This window comes from Nannobrachium achirus (genome assembly GCF_963921795.1).
Source record: "Nannobrachium achirus genome assembly, chromosome: 24".
Taxonomy (NCBI): domain Eukaryota; kingdom Metazoa; phylum Chordata; class Actinopteri; order Myctophiformes; family Myctophidae; genus Nannobrachium; species Nannobrachium achirus.
In genome coordinates, this window is record NC_137831.1 from 33548404 (window position 1) to 33562424 (window position 14021).

At 44.4% G+C, this 14021-nt stretch overlaps 2 protein-coding genes across 2 annotated transcripts; one reads left to right on the forward strand and one right to left on the reverse strand.

The window, feature by feature from the left end:
* Positions 1–513: 513 nt before the first annotated feature.
* LOC308280237 (phosphatidylinositol 4-kinase type 2-beta-like) lies at positions 514–1719 on the reverse strand (the record flags this gene model as incomplete). Its single annotated transcript, XM_080720498.1, has 1 exon — positions 514–1719. The coding sequence occupies one exon, from the start codon at positions 1717–1719 to the stop codon at positions 514–516; it is 1206 nt and encodes a 401-aa protein (XP_080576624.1).
* Positions 1720–3014: 1295 nt separating this feature from the next.
* LOC308280238 (GDP-Man:Man(3)GlcNAc(2)-PP-Dol alpha-1,2-mannosyltransferase-like) lies at positions 3015–4439 on the forward strand (the record flags this gene model as incomplete). The annotated part of the gene is made up of 1 exon (XM_080720499.1): positions 3015–4439. The coding sequence occupies one exon, from the start codon at positions 3015–3017 to the stop codon at positions 4437–4439; it is 1425 nt and encodes a 474-aa protein (XP_080576625.1).
* Between the last annotated feature and the right edge of the window lie 9582 nt (positions 4440–14021).

The following is a 14021-nucleotide window of genomic DNA, read 5'->3' on the forward strand; positions in this document are numbered from 1 at the left end:
AATGCATTTGGGTCCCCATCCGGAATCAATGGCGGTACATTTACTAAAATCTAATTATTGTCTTAGCACTCCAAGGCATGAGTAATCAATAGCAAAAAAAGTCATTTTGGGGGTGAACTAGTCTGGTAGGATTCACCTTGAAACATGGGCTGCATATTGTTGTAGTGTTTTTGGTTGGTTTCTTTTCTGAATGTTTTGAAGGTTTGCACAGGGCTCTACTTCCTGTATTGTCTCAGCTCAGATTCTGAGCCTGGGACAACTTCCTGCCCAGGAATATCATAGTTTTGGCCCAGAGGTTCTTCTCGCCCCCCTAGTGGCGAAAAAAAAGAACCTCTGGGAACTCAGATTGGGGGTGAACTACTCCTGTAAGGTAAATGTATGCTTTGCACGACACGTATGGACAGACGTGTCGAACGATGCATTGTACGATGAAAGTGACATCACAACAATAAAAATATGTAAAATGCCTCTGGGAGAAAAAAAGGAAAGGTCGAAAGACCCCTCACATTCTGACTACCAGCAGGTGAACAATGGCCGTTTGCAGTGGAAGGTCTGTGTGAGGACGTCGCTGGCCGCGCTCTCTCCGGAGCGGACGCAGTGCACCACCATCGGGGTCATCTCCACCAGCTGAACGGGGCTCTTCCCGTCCCTCAGCGCCTGACACAGGTTCAACACCTGGCCCCTCATGACGGACATCTGCCTCTCAAACGTGGCCTTGTCAAAGCCTTGGTCCATCTTGAACATTTCACGGAGGTCCTCGCAGAGGTCCCGGACAAAGTCGGCGCCGGAGAGACGGGACAGCACCAGGTCTCTGGTCTCCTGGGAGAACGCCACTTTGGCCTGGGGTAGCCACGCCCAGTAGAAAGGATAGGCTCTCCATTCGTCAGGGTGTTTAAAGGGGAACGCGAGGCCATTGTCTATGGCTGCTATTTTGATGGAGACGTCTCGACTGATTTCCGTACTTTCTTTGTCCTTTTCCCCCTCTTTTTCTTCTCCTGGCTTCTCATACTTGATCAACCAGTTGTCATTGCCTCTGTCCGTGTTTCTGATAATGTAGTCCAAAACGACCAGCCTCTCAAACTGTAACTGTAGCTGTTTGCTGATGTTGTCCGGCAGTGGATTCGCCTCAAAGCGCTTCAGCCAATAGTATGCATCCCGGTAACCCTCGACACACAGCTGAAAGGAACCCACCTTGGCTGGCATGGGGCCCGTTCGGAGGCAGCATTCGATAACGCTGTAGTGGAACGTCTCGCTGGACAGATAGACCACCTTGGTTTTGGGCACCACTCCCAGACCCAGCTTGGAGTCGACCAGCGAGGCGGCGGCTTCCGAGAGGTAGCCCTGGTTCAGCAATATGCCGCTTCGCCCAAAACAGCACGGAAAGCACAACCTCTGGAAGAACTTGGCCCACTTGGGGTTCAGGAGGCCGTAGGGTTCTTCTGACTTTGGCTTGAAAACGCCAATGATTTTCCCCTCGGGATCCTTGACAAAGTAGCTCCCACTGGAACCCTGGGAAATCCTGTCGGGAAAGACTCTGCCCTCGATAGCTTGTTCCGCCCTTTGGATGACAGCAGCAAAATCTGGGTCATCTTGGAAACTATTGTAGTCCCTGCAGCTGTTCTTGGGGGGCTCCGCAGAGTCAGTATTGGAATCCAGTGCGGACACTGCTGTTGTTCCGATGCCTAGGGTCTCTGTCTCACTCGGGTCGCATTCTGACATCATTGCTCACTTTAAAACATTGTGTTTGTCATAGGTCCATAAAATGTCAATTAAAGTAGCAGAATGTACAATTCTAAAGTGACTGCCGGTGTTTCTTTGGATGTGGTCCAAAGAAACACCTCTGCAAAACACATTTCTTGCACAAAGGATGCTGCATTTGTGCTCCCACTGAAAACTACTCGCTGGATGTCTTTATATAGGCCTGTGACGTGGACATGCTATAACACCCACGAATGGATATTATGGATATTTATCCCATATGGCCCATGATTGGCTACAAGCATAAACACAGACAGACACACAGAGATACAGCAGATTTATCTATCCATCTCCACCTGTTTTATAGTAAGATATTATTATCATGTCACGTGAAACTTGACCAATCATGGAGACATGGCCCATTTATAGTCTGGTTGGCTGAAATGTCATGTGAAGCTCACCAATCCACCAATCCTCAAGCTTATCGGACATATGCCCATTATGCTCGTTTATGATTGGCTACGGGCATAGACAGCCCGATCGTGGCCTTTGTATGCCTCAATGTTATCAAATGTTACCCTTTGCCCCTCTCTGATTGGATACGGACCCAAGTCCCGTGGCCCATGATTGGCTACAGGCATAAACACAGACACAGAGGCCGTTTCTCAAAACCCATACTTGGGGAGTATAGACTTGCCTCATTGGAAGTAGGGACTTCTGAGGAGCCAATGGCAGTAAAACAAGTTGTGGGAGATTGCCCATACTGTAGAATCTACAGTGTAGATGGTGCTGTTTATTGACGGAGAAGCAAGAGACGAAGAAATGGTGAAAAGCATTCTGGGTAATTTGCTGTGAAAAGTCTGTGCAAGTCTGCTCAGAGCAGACTTGGTAAAGTGGGAGGATCGGGGCGGATCTCAGATGCAGACTTGAGGATTGAAATAGTACTTGGCCACCGGCTGATGACGTTTACAAGTTCGCGAGGACAGGAGTAGAGACAAGTCTGGACATTGAAAGAGGGCCAGAGACTCACAGACACGTCTCCCCCGCCCTCATGATGATATACAGTATATGCCCCTAGCCAATTTGATGGCCTGTGGGAATTATAGATAGAAGATATAGAAAATCCAGGTATCTTGAGTCTTGTCTGTGGATATGACTGTCTTTGTATCGTGCCCAAATATGGAGATGACCAACGTCAATGATGTCATAGTACCGATGTCATGCGTCTGACATCATAGACTGGCCTCCAAGGACTCTTATTACGCGTACTGCGGTACGGTTTCACGTAAAGAGATGTTGTGGTAGGCCCCGTCAGGATGTTGGGCCCCAATCTGTTCCACTCATGTCTGCTCCTGGTCACTATCCTGGTCCTGTTGGTGGCAAGCGTGCGCCTCTGGCTGCAGATCCAAAGGACCGCGCGTCAGGCACGGGACGGCGGCCGCCCCACGGTGGCCTTCTTTCACCCCTACTGCAACGCCGGCGGCGGAGGAGAGAGGGTTCTCTGGTGTGCCATCAGGGCCCTCCAAAACAAGTACGCCGACGTCAACTTTGTGGTGTACACGGGGGACCGCGGCGCGACGGGCCAGCAAATAGTAGACGGAGTGCGGGAGCGCTTCAACGTCACTCTTCCCCAACCGGTCCACTTTGTGTTCCTGAAACGCCGCGCGCTTGTGGAGCCCGACGTGTTCCCCCGCGCCACCCTGCTGTGCCAGAGCATCGGCTCCGTCTTCCTGGGCTGGGAGGCCCTGACGGCGCTGGTCCCCGACGTCTACGTCGACTCCATGGGCTACGCCTTCACACTGCCCCTGTTCCGCTACCTGGGGGGCTGCGGCGTGGCGAGCTACGTCCACTACCCCACCGTCAGCACGGACATGCTGTCCGTGGTCAGGGAGAGGCGCCCCAGGTTCAACAACGCGGGTTACATCTCCAACAACCCGGTCTTGAGCGCCGGCAAGGTGCTGTATTACCGCCTGTTCGCCCTGCTCTACGGCGCGGCCGGCTTGTGCTGCGACGTCGTCATGGTCAACTCTTCCTGGACGCTGGGTCACATCCTGTCGCTGTGGCGCTCGCCTGGCCGCACCGTCGTGGTCTACCCGCCCTGCGACGTCGCCGGCTTCCTGGACGTCGCCCTGGACGAGGACGTGGAAGGGAAGAGCCCCTCCGTGGTCTCCGTCGGCCAGTTCAGGCCGGAGAAGGACCACGCGCTGCAGATCCGGGCGTTCAAGAGGCTGGTGGAGCGCAGGGGGGAGGAGGAGGGGCTCAGGCTGGTGCTGGTCGGCGGGTGCCGGGATCGGGAGGACGAGGAGAGGGTGCTGACGCTCAGGGGGCTGTGCCGGGAGCTGGGCGTGGCCCACAGCGTGGAGTTTAAAGTCAACGTGCCGTTCGAGGAGCTGAAGAGAGAGCTTGGGGAAGCCACCATCGGCCTGCACACCATGTGGAACGAACACTTCGGCATCGGCGTGGTGGAGTGCATGGCCGCGGGCAAGGTCGTCCTGGCCCACAGGTCCGGCGGGCCCAAGCTGGACATCGTGGTGCCGTTCGAGGGGGGTCCGACGGGCTTCCTGGCCGAGGACGAGGACGGCTACACGGACGCCATGGACCGGATCCTCAGCCTGCCCGCTGCCGCTAGGCTGCAGATCAGACGCAGCGCTCGCCAGTCCGTCGCCCGCTTTTCCGACCAGGAGTTCGAAGCCTGCTTCCTGACAGCCATGGAGCCACTAATGGGAACACTGTCCCGGTAAGAGGACAAGTGCGTGAATGCGTGCTCTTTAATTTAGTTAAGCAGAGATCTATCTATCTATCTATAGATTCCAGAAATCCTGTCTGTCTGTCTGCCCAGTGTAATCCCACTGACTGTCCGATATGCCCCAATCACGGGCCAACAGGCTGCGTATGTCCATAGTCAATCAGAGAGGGGCAAAGGGTGACATCATAACATCAAAACATATCGTCGTTGACGGGTGGAAACCTTGTATGTCCAAAACCGTTTGTTTGTATTTATGATTTTAAAACTTTTTAAACTAGTGAAAACAGCCGATCTACAAGCACACAACGCCTCGCGGTGCGAGGCGTTGTGTGCTTGTAGATCTGCTGTTTTCACTACTTTTGTGCGACGGCCTTGTGTGATGAAGCAGTGCTTTACCTTGCGAAAAAACAAATTTGAAACTTGGAGATATGAGGTTTCTGCCCGACAGTTACGATATATTAGGCTGCATACGGGAATTCATCCAGCAGTCTAGTATACAGTATAATATACTGTATATATTATTATATTAAATGTAACACCATCTGCAGGTTTCTGTTACTTTACGCAACATGCTCACCATTTTTGAGCGGTGGTAAACTGCTCCATAGAGTGGCTGTGTGTGTGTCTGTAGCCATTTTGGCAGCTATTTGTGTGTGTGTGTGTGTGTGTGTGTGTGTGTGTCTGTAGCCTGTACATCCTAGACTTATAGGAAGACGTTATGCAAGCACGACCACCGCTCACTTCACATTAGGTGTGATTTTTAAATCTAGCTGAGTAGGCTGTGTAGCGCTCTGATCATCTAGTATTGGTGTAGACTAGAGACAGGACACCATGGGGCAGAGAGGAGAGGACAGGGGTCAGATTCTAAGCCAGCACTGTTGGGCCTCTCCATTATCTCCCTGTATTTCATCTTTGTACTGCATGTTTTTTTTCATAGATTTGGCTATAATTCACACAAAGTAAAATGTAGGAGCAGATATACTATTATTGTTTTGTCCCACATGAAAATACATTTTTGTTTTTTTTCAGTTTTTCTTCATTCCCTCTTGCCACTCATGTCATGTAGTCAGTTACCTGCACACCTGTTATGACTTCCTTGTTAGTCCTGCCAATCTATTTATCTCACCTTCCTCCTCAAACAATCAGATCAGTCCAGCCCTGCATTCCTCAAACTCAATTGTTCCCCCATCAACTCATATCACCCCTGCATTTTACCCCAGTTCACTGGTTCAGTTCTCTGTATTTAGAGCCGTACACTGCCTCAGCTAGCTACTTTGATTTTTTAGTTGTTTGGCTCTGTTGTGGGCAAAGAGTTATTTTAAGCCAAATAATGTACAGAATATGATTAGAGAATATAATTTAGCAACCAGAATATATAGGATATACCGTACAGCAAGAGAGTCCCTCTTGTACACACAACAGATAGGGGACACTTCATATCATAAGAACTTTTTTTATTATAATCATTCATGTACAAATTATAAAACACTTTAGACGCTTGGCCGCCCTTTGTCCATTTTATGCCCATATATGGAGATCTTTGACCATCTGTTTGCCTGTGTCCATTTATGCTCATATATGGAGATATCTGTATCTGTCTGTCTGCATCCATGTTATGCCCATAAATGGAGATCTATGCAGACACAGTGCCGGTTCCGGAAAACCCTGATGTCAGACATCAGAATCCGAACCTTTTGTGCTGGTTCCAGAAAATCGCGTATCGGATCGGGTCGAGGCCGGGCACTGCACTACCTGCTGCGGCAGGGAACGTGCGTGCCGAATTTGAAATAGGGAATGAATGCCCCACCCTTTAATGCAAACCCCATTATACCTGTTGTCATAAGAGCCGTTTTGACCATAGTTTGCCTGTGTCCTTTTATGCCCATATAGGAACATCAGAATATGTAACCATGGCATTTTTTGTTGACTCATGTGGCGTACGTGATCTCAGAGCCTTTTATGATGTGATGTCACAATGAGTCAGCGCTTGCACCGAGCCTGATGTCAACAATCAGCCCCGCATAAGGAGATTCCGAACGTTTCGCGCCAATTAGGGAAAACCGCGCGTCGGGTCGGGGCGAGGCCCGGTACTGCACTCCGTGCCGCGGCGGGGAACGCGCGTGCCGAATCTGAAGCCGGTGGGACGAACGGTTCTCGAGATACGCGGATTACAGACACGCAGAGACTTCTCGCATTTATAGATAGATGAATTATGAATTGAACAGTTTAACATTGTTGTCAGATAAAAAAAGAAATGTCAATATTACAAGTTCCACTTGGCTAAAAAAAGAAAGAAAAAAGAAAAGGAAAAACAATGGTCCTTGAAAGGGTTTTATAGTCCTAGACTCATCCATCCGGTGATCATCCAACAACAGAGATAACTAAGTGGAAAGAACATACAAACTATAATAAAGCAGTAAGCTACAAGAGGTCATGCATGGTTTATTATGCAGTTAACAATGGCCAAGAGGCCTTCTGAATAGTAGTGCAGTGATACTGATACATGCAATATTTCATGGTAGGGGAGAGTGGGGTAAACTGAGACACTTTTTACATTTGCTCCCCTCTAGGTGAACTAAAAGATAAATCAGTACAAATTTTCAAATGTCCTAGTAATTTGGGATGTTTCCTAACAATGGAAGTTATCAGAATGTGTTCAAGACAAAAGGCAGTGAAAATATGATTGTTTTAAAAAAGTGGTCTTGTGTCTCACTTTACCCCAGCATCGGGGTAAACTGAGACAGACCAGATAAATCAAGGGGTAGTGATCCACTTACTTTTGTCTCTTTAAAACTACCATAAAAACCTGGTTAACCAGGTTAAATGCACAATACAAAAATGTACATAGCAGAAATTATTTTAATAGTGTTTGTCCTGTCATTTCCACCCATGTGTCAAATAATATGACACATGAGCAGAAAGAAAAAAGAAAAAAAAACTATACAAATATTATAAAAGGGTTTACCAAACTTTTCTCAGTTGTTCCTTATGTAATTTTACCTGCAGAATCCATTTCTGCAAAGTATATTGCCTGCCTGTCTGCCTGTCTGCCTGCCTGCCTGCGTGCGTTTGTGCGTGCGTGTGTGTTGTGCTGGGAAGTCTCAGAAGCCACTAAGTGTCCAGAATGCTACCAGCCTCCACCTGAGGGGTTCTACTGCCCACAGTAAAAAAGAAATGGATTCTACAGGGAAGAATAAATAGGAATCAATTGAGAAAAGTTTGGTACACCCTTTAATCAGGTTTTTACAGCTTTCTCCCTGTCTATCATGTTGGGGTAATGCGTTATCTTTGTAGATTTTCTTTGTAGCATGATACTGTTGTGTTGCATCAGGATAAACATGAAAGTAGTTGTGACATTGCATTCCATGCCATGACAGTCATTTTAATCAGTGTTCAAGTTTCTTCCTCCAATGTTCCATTACTTAACTAGAATGGAATCACAATAATGTTCCAAGCCTTTCTCATCAACAGAATACCTGTCCTTAATGAAAACCACAACTATTAGCTTCCTTGCCAACAAGAAAACTAGTTTAGCTGGTCTGATCTCCTCCTGTCCTCAAGTAACACTCTCTTCAAAGCCAGCAGTCTCTAGTCTATACTGTCACTCTGAAAATAATTGTGCTAAATGTCACTAACGCTAAAGGTTATTGTGTTTTATTCATCTTATTTCAAATAACACAACACAACGCTAGGAAAAAAAAAAGATTGTGTGTGGTGGGTCTTTGAAGGGAGAATAAGCAGGGACAAATACATAGGAATCAATTGAGAAAAGTTTGGTAAACCCTTTAATCAGGTTTTTACAGTGTTCAAGTTTCTTCCTCCGATGTTCCATTACTTAACTAGCATGGAATCACAATAATGTTCCAAGCCTTTCTCATCAACAGAATACCTGTCCTTAATGAAAACCACAACTATTAGCTTCCTTGCCAAAAAGAAAACTAGTTTAGCTGGTTGAATCTGATCTCCTCCTGTCCTCAAGTAACACTCTCTTCAAAGCCAGCAGTCTCTAGTCTATACTGTCACTCTGAAAATAATTGTGCTAAATGTCACTATAACGCCAAAGGTTGTGTTTTATTCATCTTATTTCGAATAACACAAAACAACGCTAGAAAAAAAAATTGTGTGCAGTGGGTCTTTGAAGGGAGAATAAGCAGCTTCCTTCTTTATTTGATATAGATTTTATTTTTCATTTTCAAAGTTACAGCAGTCAGCAGTATGGAGACAGAAATGGTGTACTTGCCAAATATAATTAAACAAATAAAAAAGCAATACTGTGGGTTTCTGGTAACCTTAGGGTTTCTGGTGTCACCCAGGCAAAGACCTCCCCTATCGGTACTCCCAGGTCCATTTCTGGAACTGTGTGTGTGTGTGTGTGTGTGTGTGTGTGTGTGTGTGTGTGTGTGTGTGTGTGTGTGTGTCTGTCTGTCTGTCTGTCTGTCTGTCTGTCTGTCTGTCTGTCTGTCTGTCTGTCTGTCTGTCTGTCTGTCTGTCTGCCTGCCTGCCTGCCTGCCTGCCTGCCTGCCTGCCTGCCTGTGTGCATTTGTGTGTGCGTGCGTGTGTGTTGTGCTGGGAAGTCTCAGTGTCTAGAATGCTACCAGCCTCCACCTGAGGAGTTCTACTGCCCACAGTAAAACCCACTCACCTGACACAAAGTCCTGGATGAAGAGGTGAACAGGGGCTCTGAATTAGTCAAATATGCTAATTATCTCATTAATTGTGCACAATACAACAATATACTTTGCAGATTCTACAGGGAAAAATACATAGGAATCAATTGAGAGAAGTTTGGTAAACCCTTTAATCAAGTTTGTACAGCTTTCTCCTGGTCTATCATGTTGGGGTAATGTGAGATAGTGTCTCACTTTACCCCATAGCCACATTTTGGGAAAAAGGACATCTCTTATCAATTCAGGGTAATCTTCAGCTAGCATCTATCACATGGATTTATAAGTTGGTAGTTCATCAACATGTATGATATAAAATGTTCTCCCCGATTCAATTTGATGTGACACAACAGCTGATTATGTTGACAGCAAGAAAATGTACTTTTACATGCAAAAAAACATTTTTGTGAAAAAAGCATGTTTTCAACAGCACTATCAGGTCCTCTCCTTCATGGCAAGGGGAAAATTCAAGGGTCTTGAAAATATAATGGTCACATGACCACAAATGTGTTTCAATGCCTAGATCCAGGGGGTGTCTCAGTTTATCCGGTGTCTCAGTTTACCCCACTCTCCCCTATTTGACTCACCCAATCAGAATTAAAGGATAGGAAATCTGTGAACTGCTATTATACAAAGTGTTCATAAATCATCAATTACCTAGTAATTACCTGGTAATTACTGTACTGTAAAAGGAAGGGTTACCCTGCTTGGCAACCGAAATGTTCCCAGTTCGATCCTGGGCTCCCCCAGTGTTACTGTCGAAGTGTCCTTGAGCAAGACACTGAACCCCAATAGCTCCCGATGAGCAGGTTGGTGCCTTGAATGGTTTCCTCCGTTGTATGTGTATGAATGACTGTGTGTGTGTGTGAATGTAATGCACAATCTCTGTAAAGCTCCTTGGATAAAGGCACTATATAAATGCACCATTTACCTCACACAATTTGAAAAGTGTAATAGTGACTTGTATGGGATTTAATTGATATTTTAACAATCTTCCTTGTAGCATGACACTATCGTGATGCATCAGGACACATCTACCTATAGGCTAGGTGTGACACTGCATTCCTTCAAATCCTGCCATGCTCTTTAATTATCTTATCACTCATCATGTTCAGTATCTGTTTTGTCTGCCAGGTTTATTCCTCCATCGTTCCAGTAAGGTATTACTACGCATACTTCACACCTACTTCACAACAATGTTCAAAGACTTTGTTTTTCATGGAAACCACAACTATTATAGATACCTTGCCAGAAAACTAGAACTGGTAGAACTTGATCCCCACCTGTCCTCAGGTAACACTGTCCTCAGCCAGTATGTTCCATTATCTGTTTTGACAACACACCTGCACCTGGAATCACAACAATGTCCAAAGCCTTTCTCATCAACATATGACACTTGTTCACCTTAAAGGGATATTTCATTCGTTCTGATGAGGAAGATGTGTAGTTCATACCAACCGTACGGTAGTTCATCAAAATGTCATATTCTTGAAATATTAAGACTGATTAACATTTGTAATTATTGTGATAATAATGAAAAAACTAAAACTAATTTGCTAGAAAACGAGTATTGAGGACATAAAAGTATTGAGAACATAAAAGTCAAGGCCAAGATATGACATTAAACTTTAACATATGACACTGAACTTGAATTGATCACCTCATAAATCGACTCAGCACCCCAGAAAACATACTTTGATTGCAGAATCATCCAAATTGACCCATTAGTTGCTGAGTCATGTCATTCACTATATACCACTTGTATTAGATATAAGGTCCGGAAACAGTTAATCAGCTACTATTTTGACATTGCTATCATATAATTTAATAAACTACAGACATGTAGCAATACAAGATTCATAACCTTTGCCACCTCTAATGGTACCGATATCCAAAAATGAGTGGTCTGGCCCATGGACTATAATATGTTATTATTATTATTTACTTTTTATCAATTAAAAACCCCAGATAAATAATAATGGTACTGCATAAAAGAGGCTGCAGCAGCTGGGTATAAGGATCTGCAAAATGTACTTAATATGTAGTGTCCAGTCTGTCCACCTTTATGTTTTAATATAAAAGTTCACTAAAATATATTGTATTTGTTATATCAACAGGGATTCTTCAAAATAAAACAAATTTGAATTGAGCAGAGGATATTGTGTATGGCATTTATAAAGTATAGTTTAATTACTTTTGACACACTGAATAGACTTATGGGTATACACTATACTCAGTGTTGGTTTGTTTACTGTTGAGTGAGAAAACAATGTTGCACATTAAGCTAATCATCTGGAGACCTCCCATAATAATGTTGAGAACCACTGTCCTAAACTACGGGTAGGCCAAATGGCAAAAATAAATAAATATGCGATTAATTGCGATTAAAATAATGAATTGCAATTAACATAAGGGTGAGTTAATCGCGATTAAATGAGTTAACTCGGACAGCCCTAGTAAAAACATAAATACAAGGATAGCACCCATCACATATATTAAAATGTAATCCACTGTATTAAAGCGTATTAAAACTACCCACAAAAAGTTCAGAAACCTAAATTCTGTCCATTATATCTCCCCTTTAATAATACCATTATCGAGGGAGTGCCACCATAGATAGCCAAAGCACCAGGGCCCAAATCCACTGGTAACACACCCAAACTGCATGTGTGACACAACGCAGGAACATGCTCACAAGAGACTGTTAGGAGCTGTCTCCTTGTGTTTTATTTTGTAGAGTTGCATATTATAGTGCCCTTGATATCGAAATGTTTCCCTGTGAGTGGGTGCATAAAAGTATGTCTCTTTGTGGTGAAATTGTGCTATGCTCCTTGGGCACATCTGTAATAGCCCTGTTTACAGTAATATTATTACAGGTTGCTGGATTTGCAGAGGGAAATGTCACTTGAGGACAGGGGGAGATCAAGTTCTGCCAACTATGTCAACTATGTCTGGGTTTGGCAAGGTAGTTTTAATAGTTTTTCATTAAGATGACATAGGTATTCTATGTTGATGAGAAATACATGCATGCAGTAGTTGTGTTGTACAAGTATGCCAGTGGAAAGATTTGGTCAAAACAGATACTTGATGAGAGATTAGATAATGAAGTGCATAGCACAATTTAAAGGAATGCAGTGTCACAACTCGTTTAGTCAGCAGCCATTGAAGAGAGACGGAGGGTGGAGGGAGAGAAAGACTAAGTAGGTAATAACATGTTTTACAATAGATTGTGCTTTGTGTCGCTGTGTTTCCAATGTTGACCTGTATCATTCTTTTCTCCTCTTTGTAAAGCAAGAGCGCAGGAACCAAGTTGGTAAATGGTTACAGCCACGCAGGCAAATATACATATCATACTCTTTATTCATTTACTTCTGCCCCATCTTTCTTTGCCCCTACAACATGCATGCACTAAGCTTGCAGACCTCTAGGTCTAGTTAAGCTGTCTCCCCAACCCTTGCCTAACTCTATTACATTTCTGAAAATACACATGAACATGAATCCAACATTTTAATAGAAATGTTTAGGCCTATGTGTAACACTGATGACAGTGCTGTCAAAAAAGTCCATGAAGCTATCCCTGCCCTGAAAAAACATTTAGATTATCTTAGATTAGAATGTTGTGTTGAGTGGGTCTCTTATAAAGATAGAAGGATTGCACTCAGCAAAACAAGGTGATGTTCCGATTGTTTATTTGAAACCATGTGACACTTTATAGGGCAACATTGAACAACCAGTCTCACAATACGTACGTCAATTCAATCATATGTAATGACATAGCATTTGATCAAAGATTATGGCTTTGATAAACACAATGACCAACAAAGGCATTAAGAAAATCTTACAAACTGAAATCATAATGATTAATTCTACTATTATCCTACTATGGTATAGAATGAGGAAACCTCTGTCTGTCTGTCTGTCCATCCGTCCGTCCGTCCGTCCGTCCGTCCAATCTACATACATGTTTGATCTGACCTGGCCATTGACCATTGGCATATTCAAGGTTCAACATTGTACTTTATTGTTACATCTTGTGTACAGGTAGGCCTACATAAGATTATAAAAAATCTCTTTAGATTTTGCTCTATTGTAATTGATTTTGCATGAAGAATAACAGATCCTAGTAACAGCTACACATGATTTGTGGCACATACGGTACAAGTGCTCTACAGCAGGCATGAAATTCAGTGTACACAAAACGTTAAGAAAAAAGACAAATTATTAATCAGCTCTGTTCATGGAAACACACATCTGTTTGAGTATAAAATGTGTGCATATCCACGCACCATGAATGAGGCCTATTATCTCTCCTAACACAGAGACACTGAGGAACCACCGTACTTAGTATTAAATGCTGGGTAGAGGGGTTGAGTGAATGTGTTCTGGTATGTATACAGGTGTGTCAGTGTGTCAGAGGACACTCTGTAGAAGGACAGAGCCCTAGCAGGACAGTCTAAATACACTGCTACTCTGTGGGAGCCAGAGGGGCGGACAAGGAGGTCAGTGGCCTACAATTGTGTCTGACAGTGTATTTGTTATCATCATTGTAACATTCCAGAGTCCATGACATGTCATTCCATCCAATGACAGCATTCCTGTTGAATTCTCTGTAAATCATTGCTACGTCGACTGTTCCACTCCACTCTACCTCCACGTAAGCTCGGCCAGTCAGACCCTTTGCACACATAACATAGGTCCTGTCAAACCTGTCTGGATGAGCAGGATACGACTGAGCCTGCCTCACCCATCTCACCTTTCTGTTGTTCTCAGACAGACAGAGGTTTCTGTTTGCTGTGTTTATGTCCAGTGTGAGAGGATGGACATCTGTTGAGAAAAGAAGACAGTAAACGTATGGACACACACACACATGCGAGGGATCCATCATCAAATCAAATCAAATCAACCTTTATTTA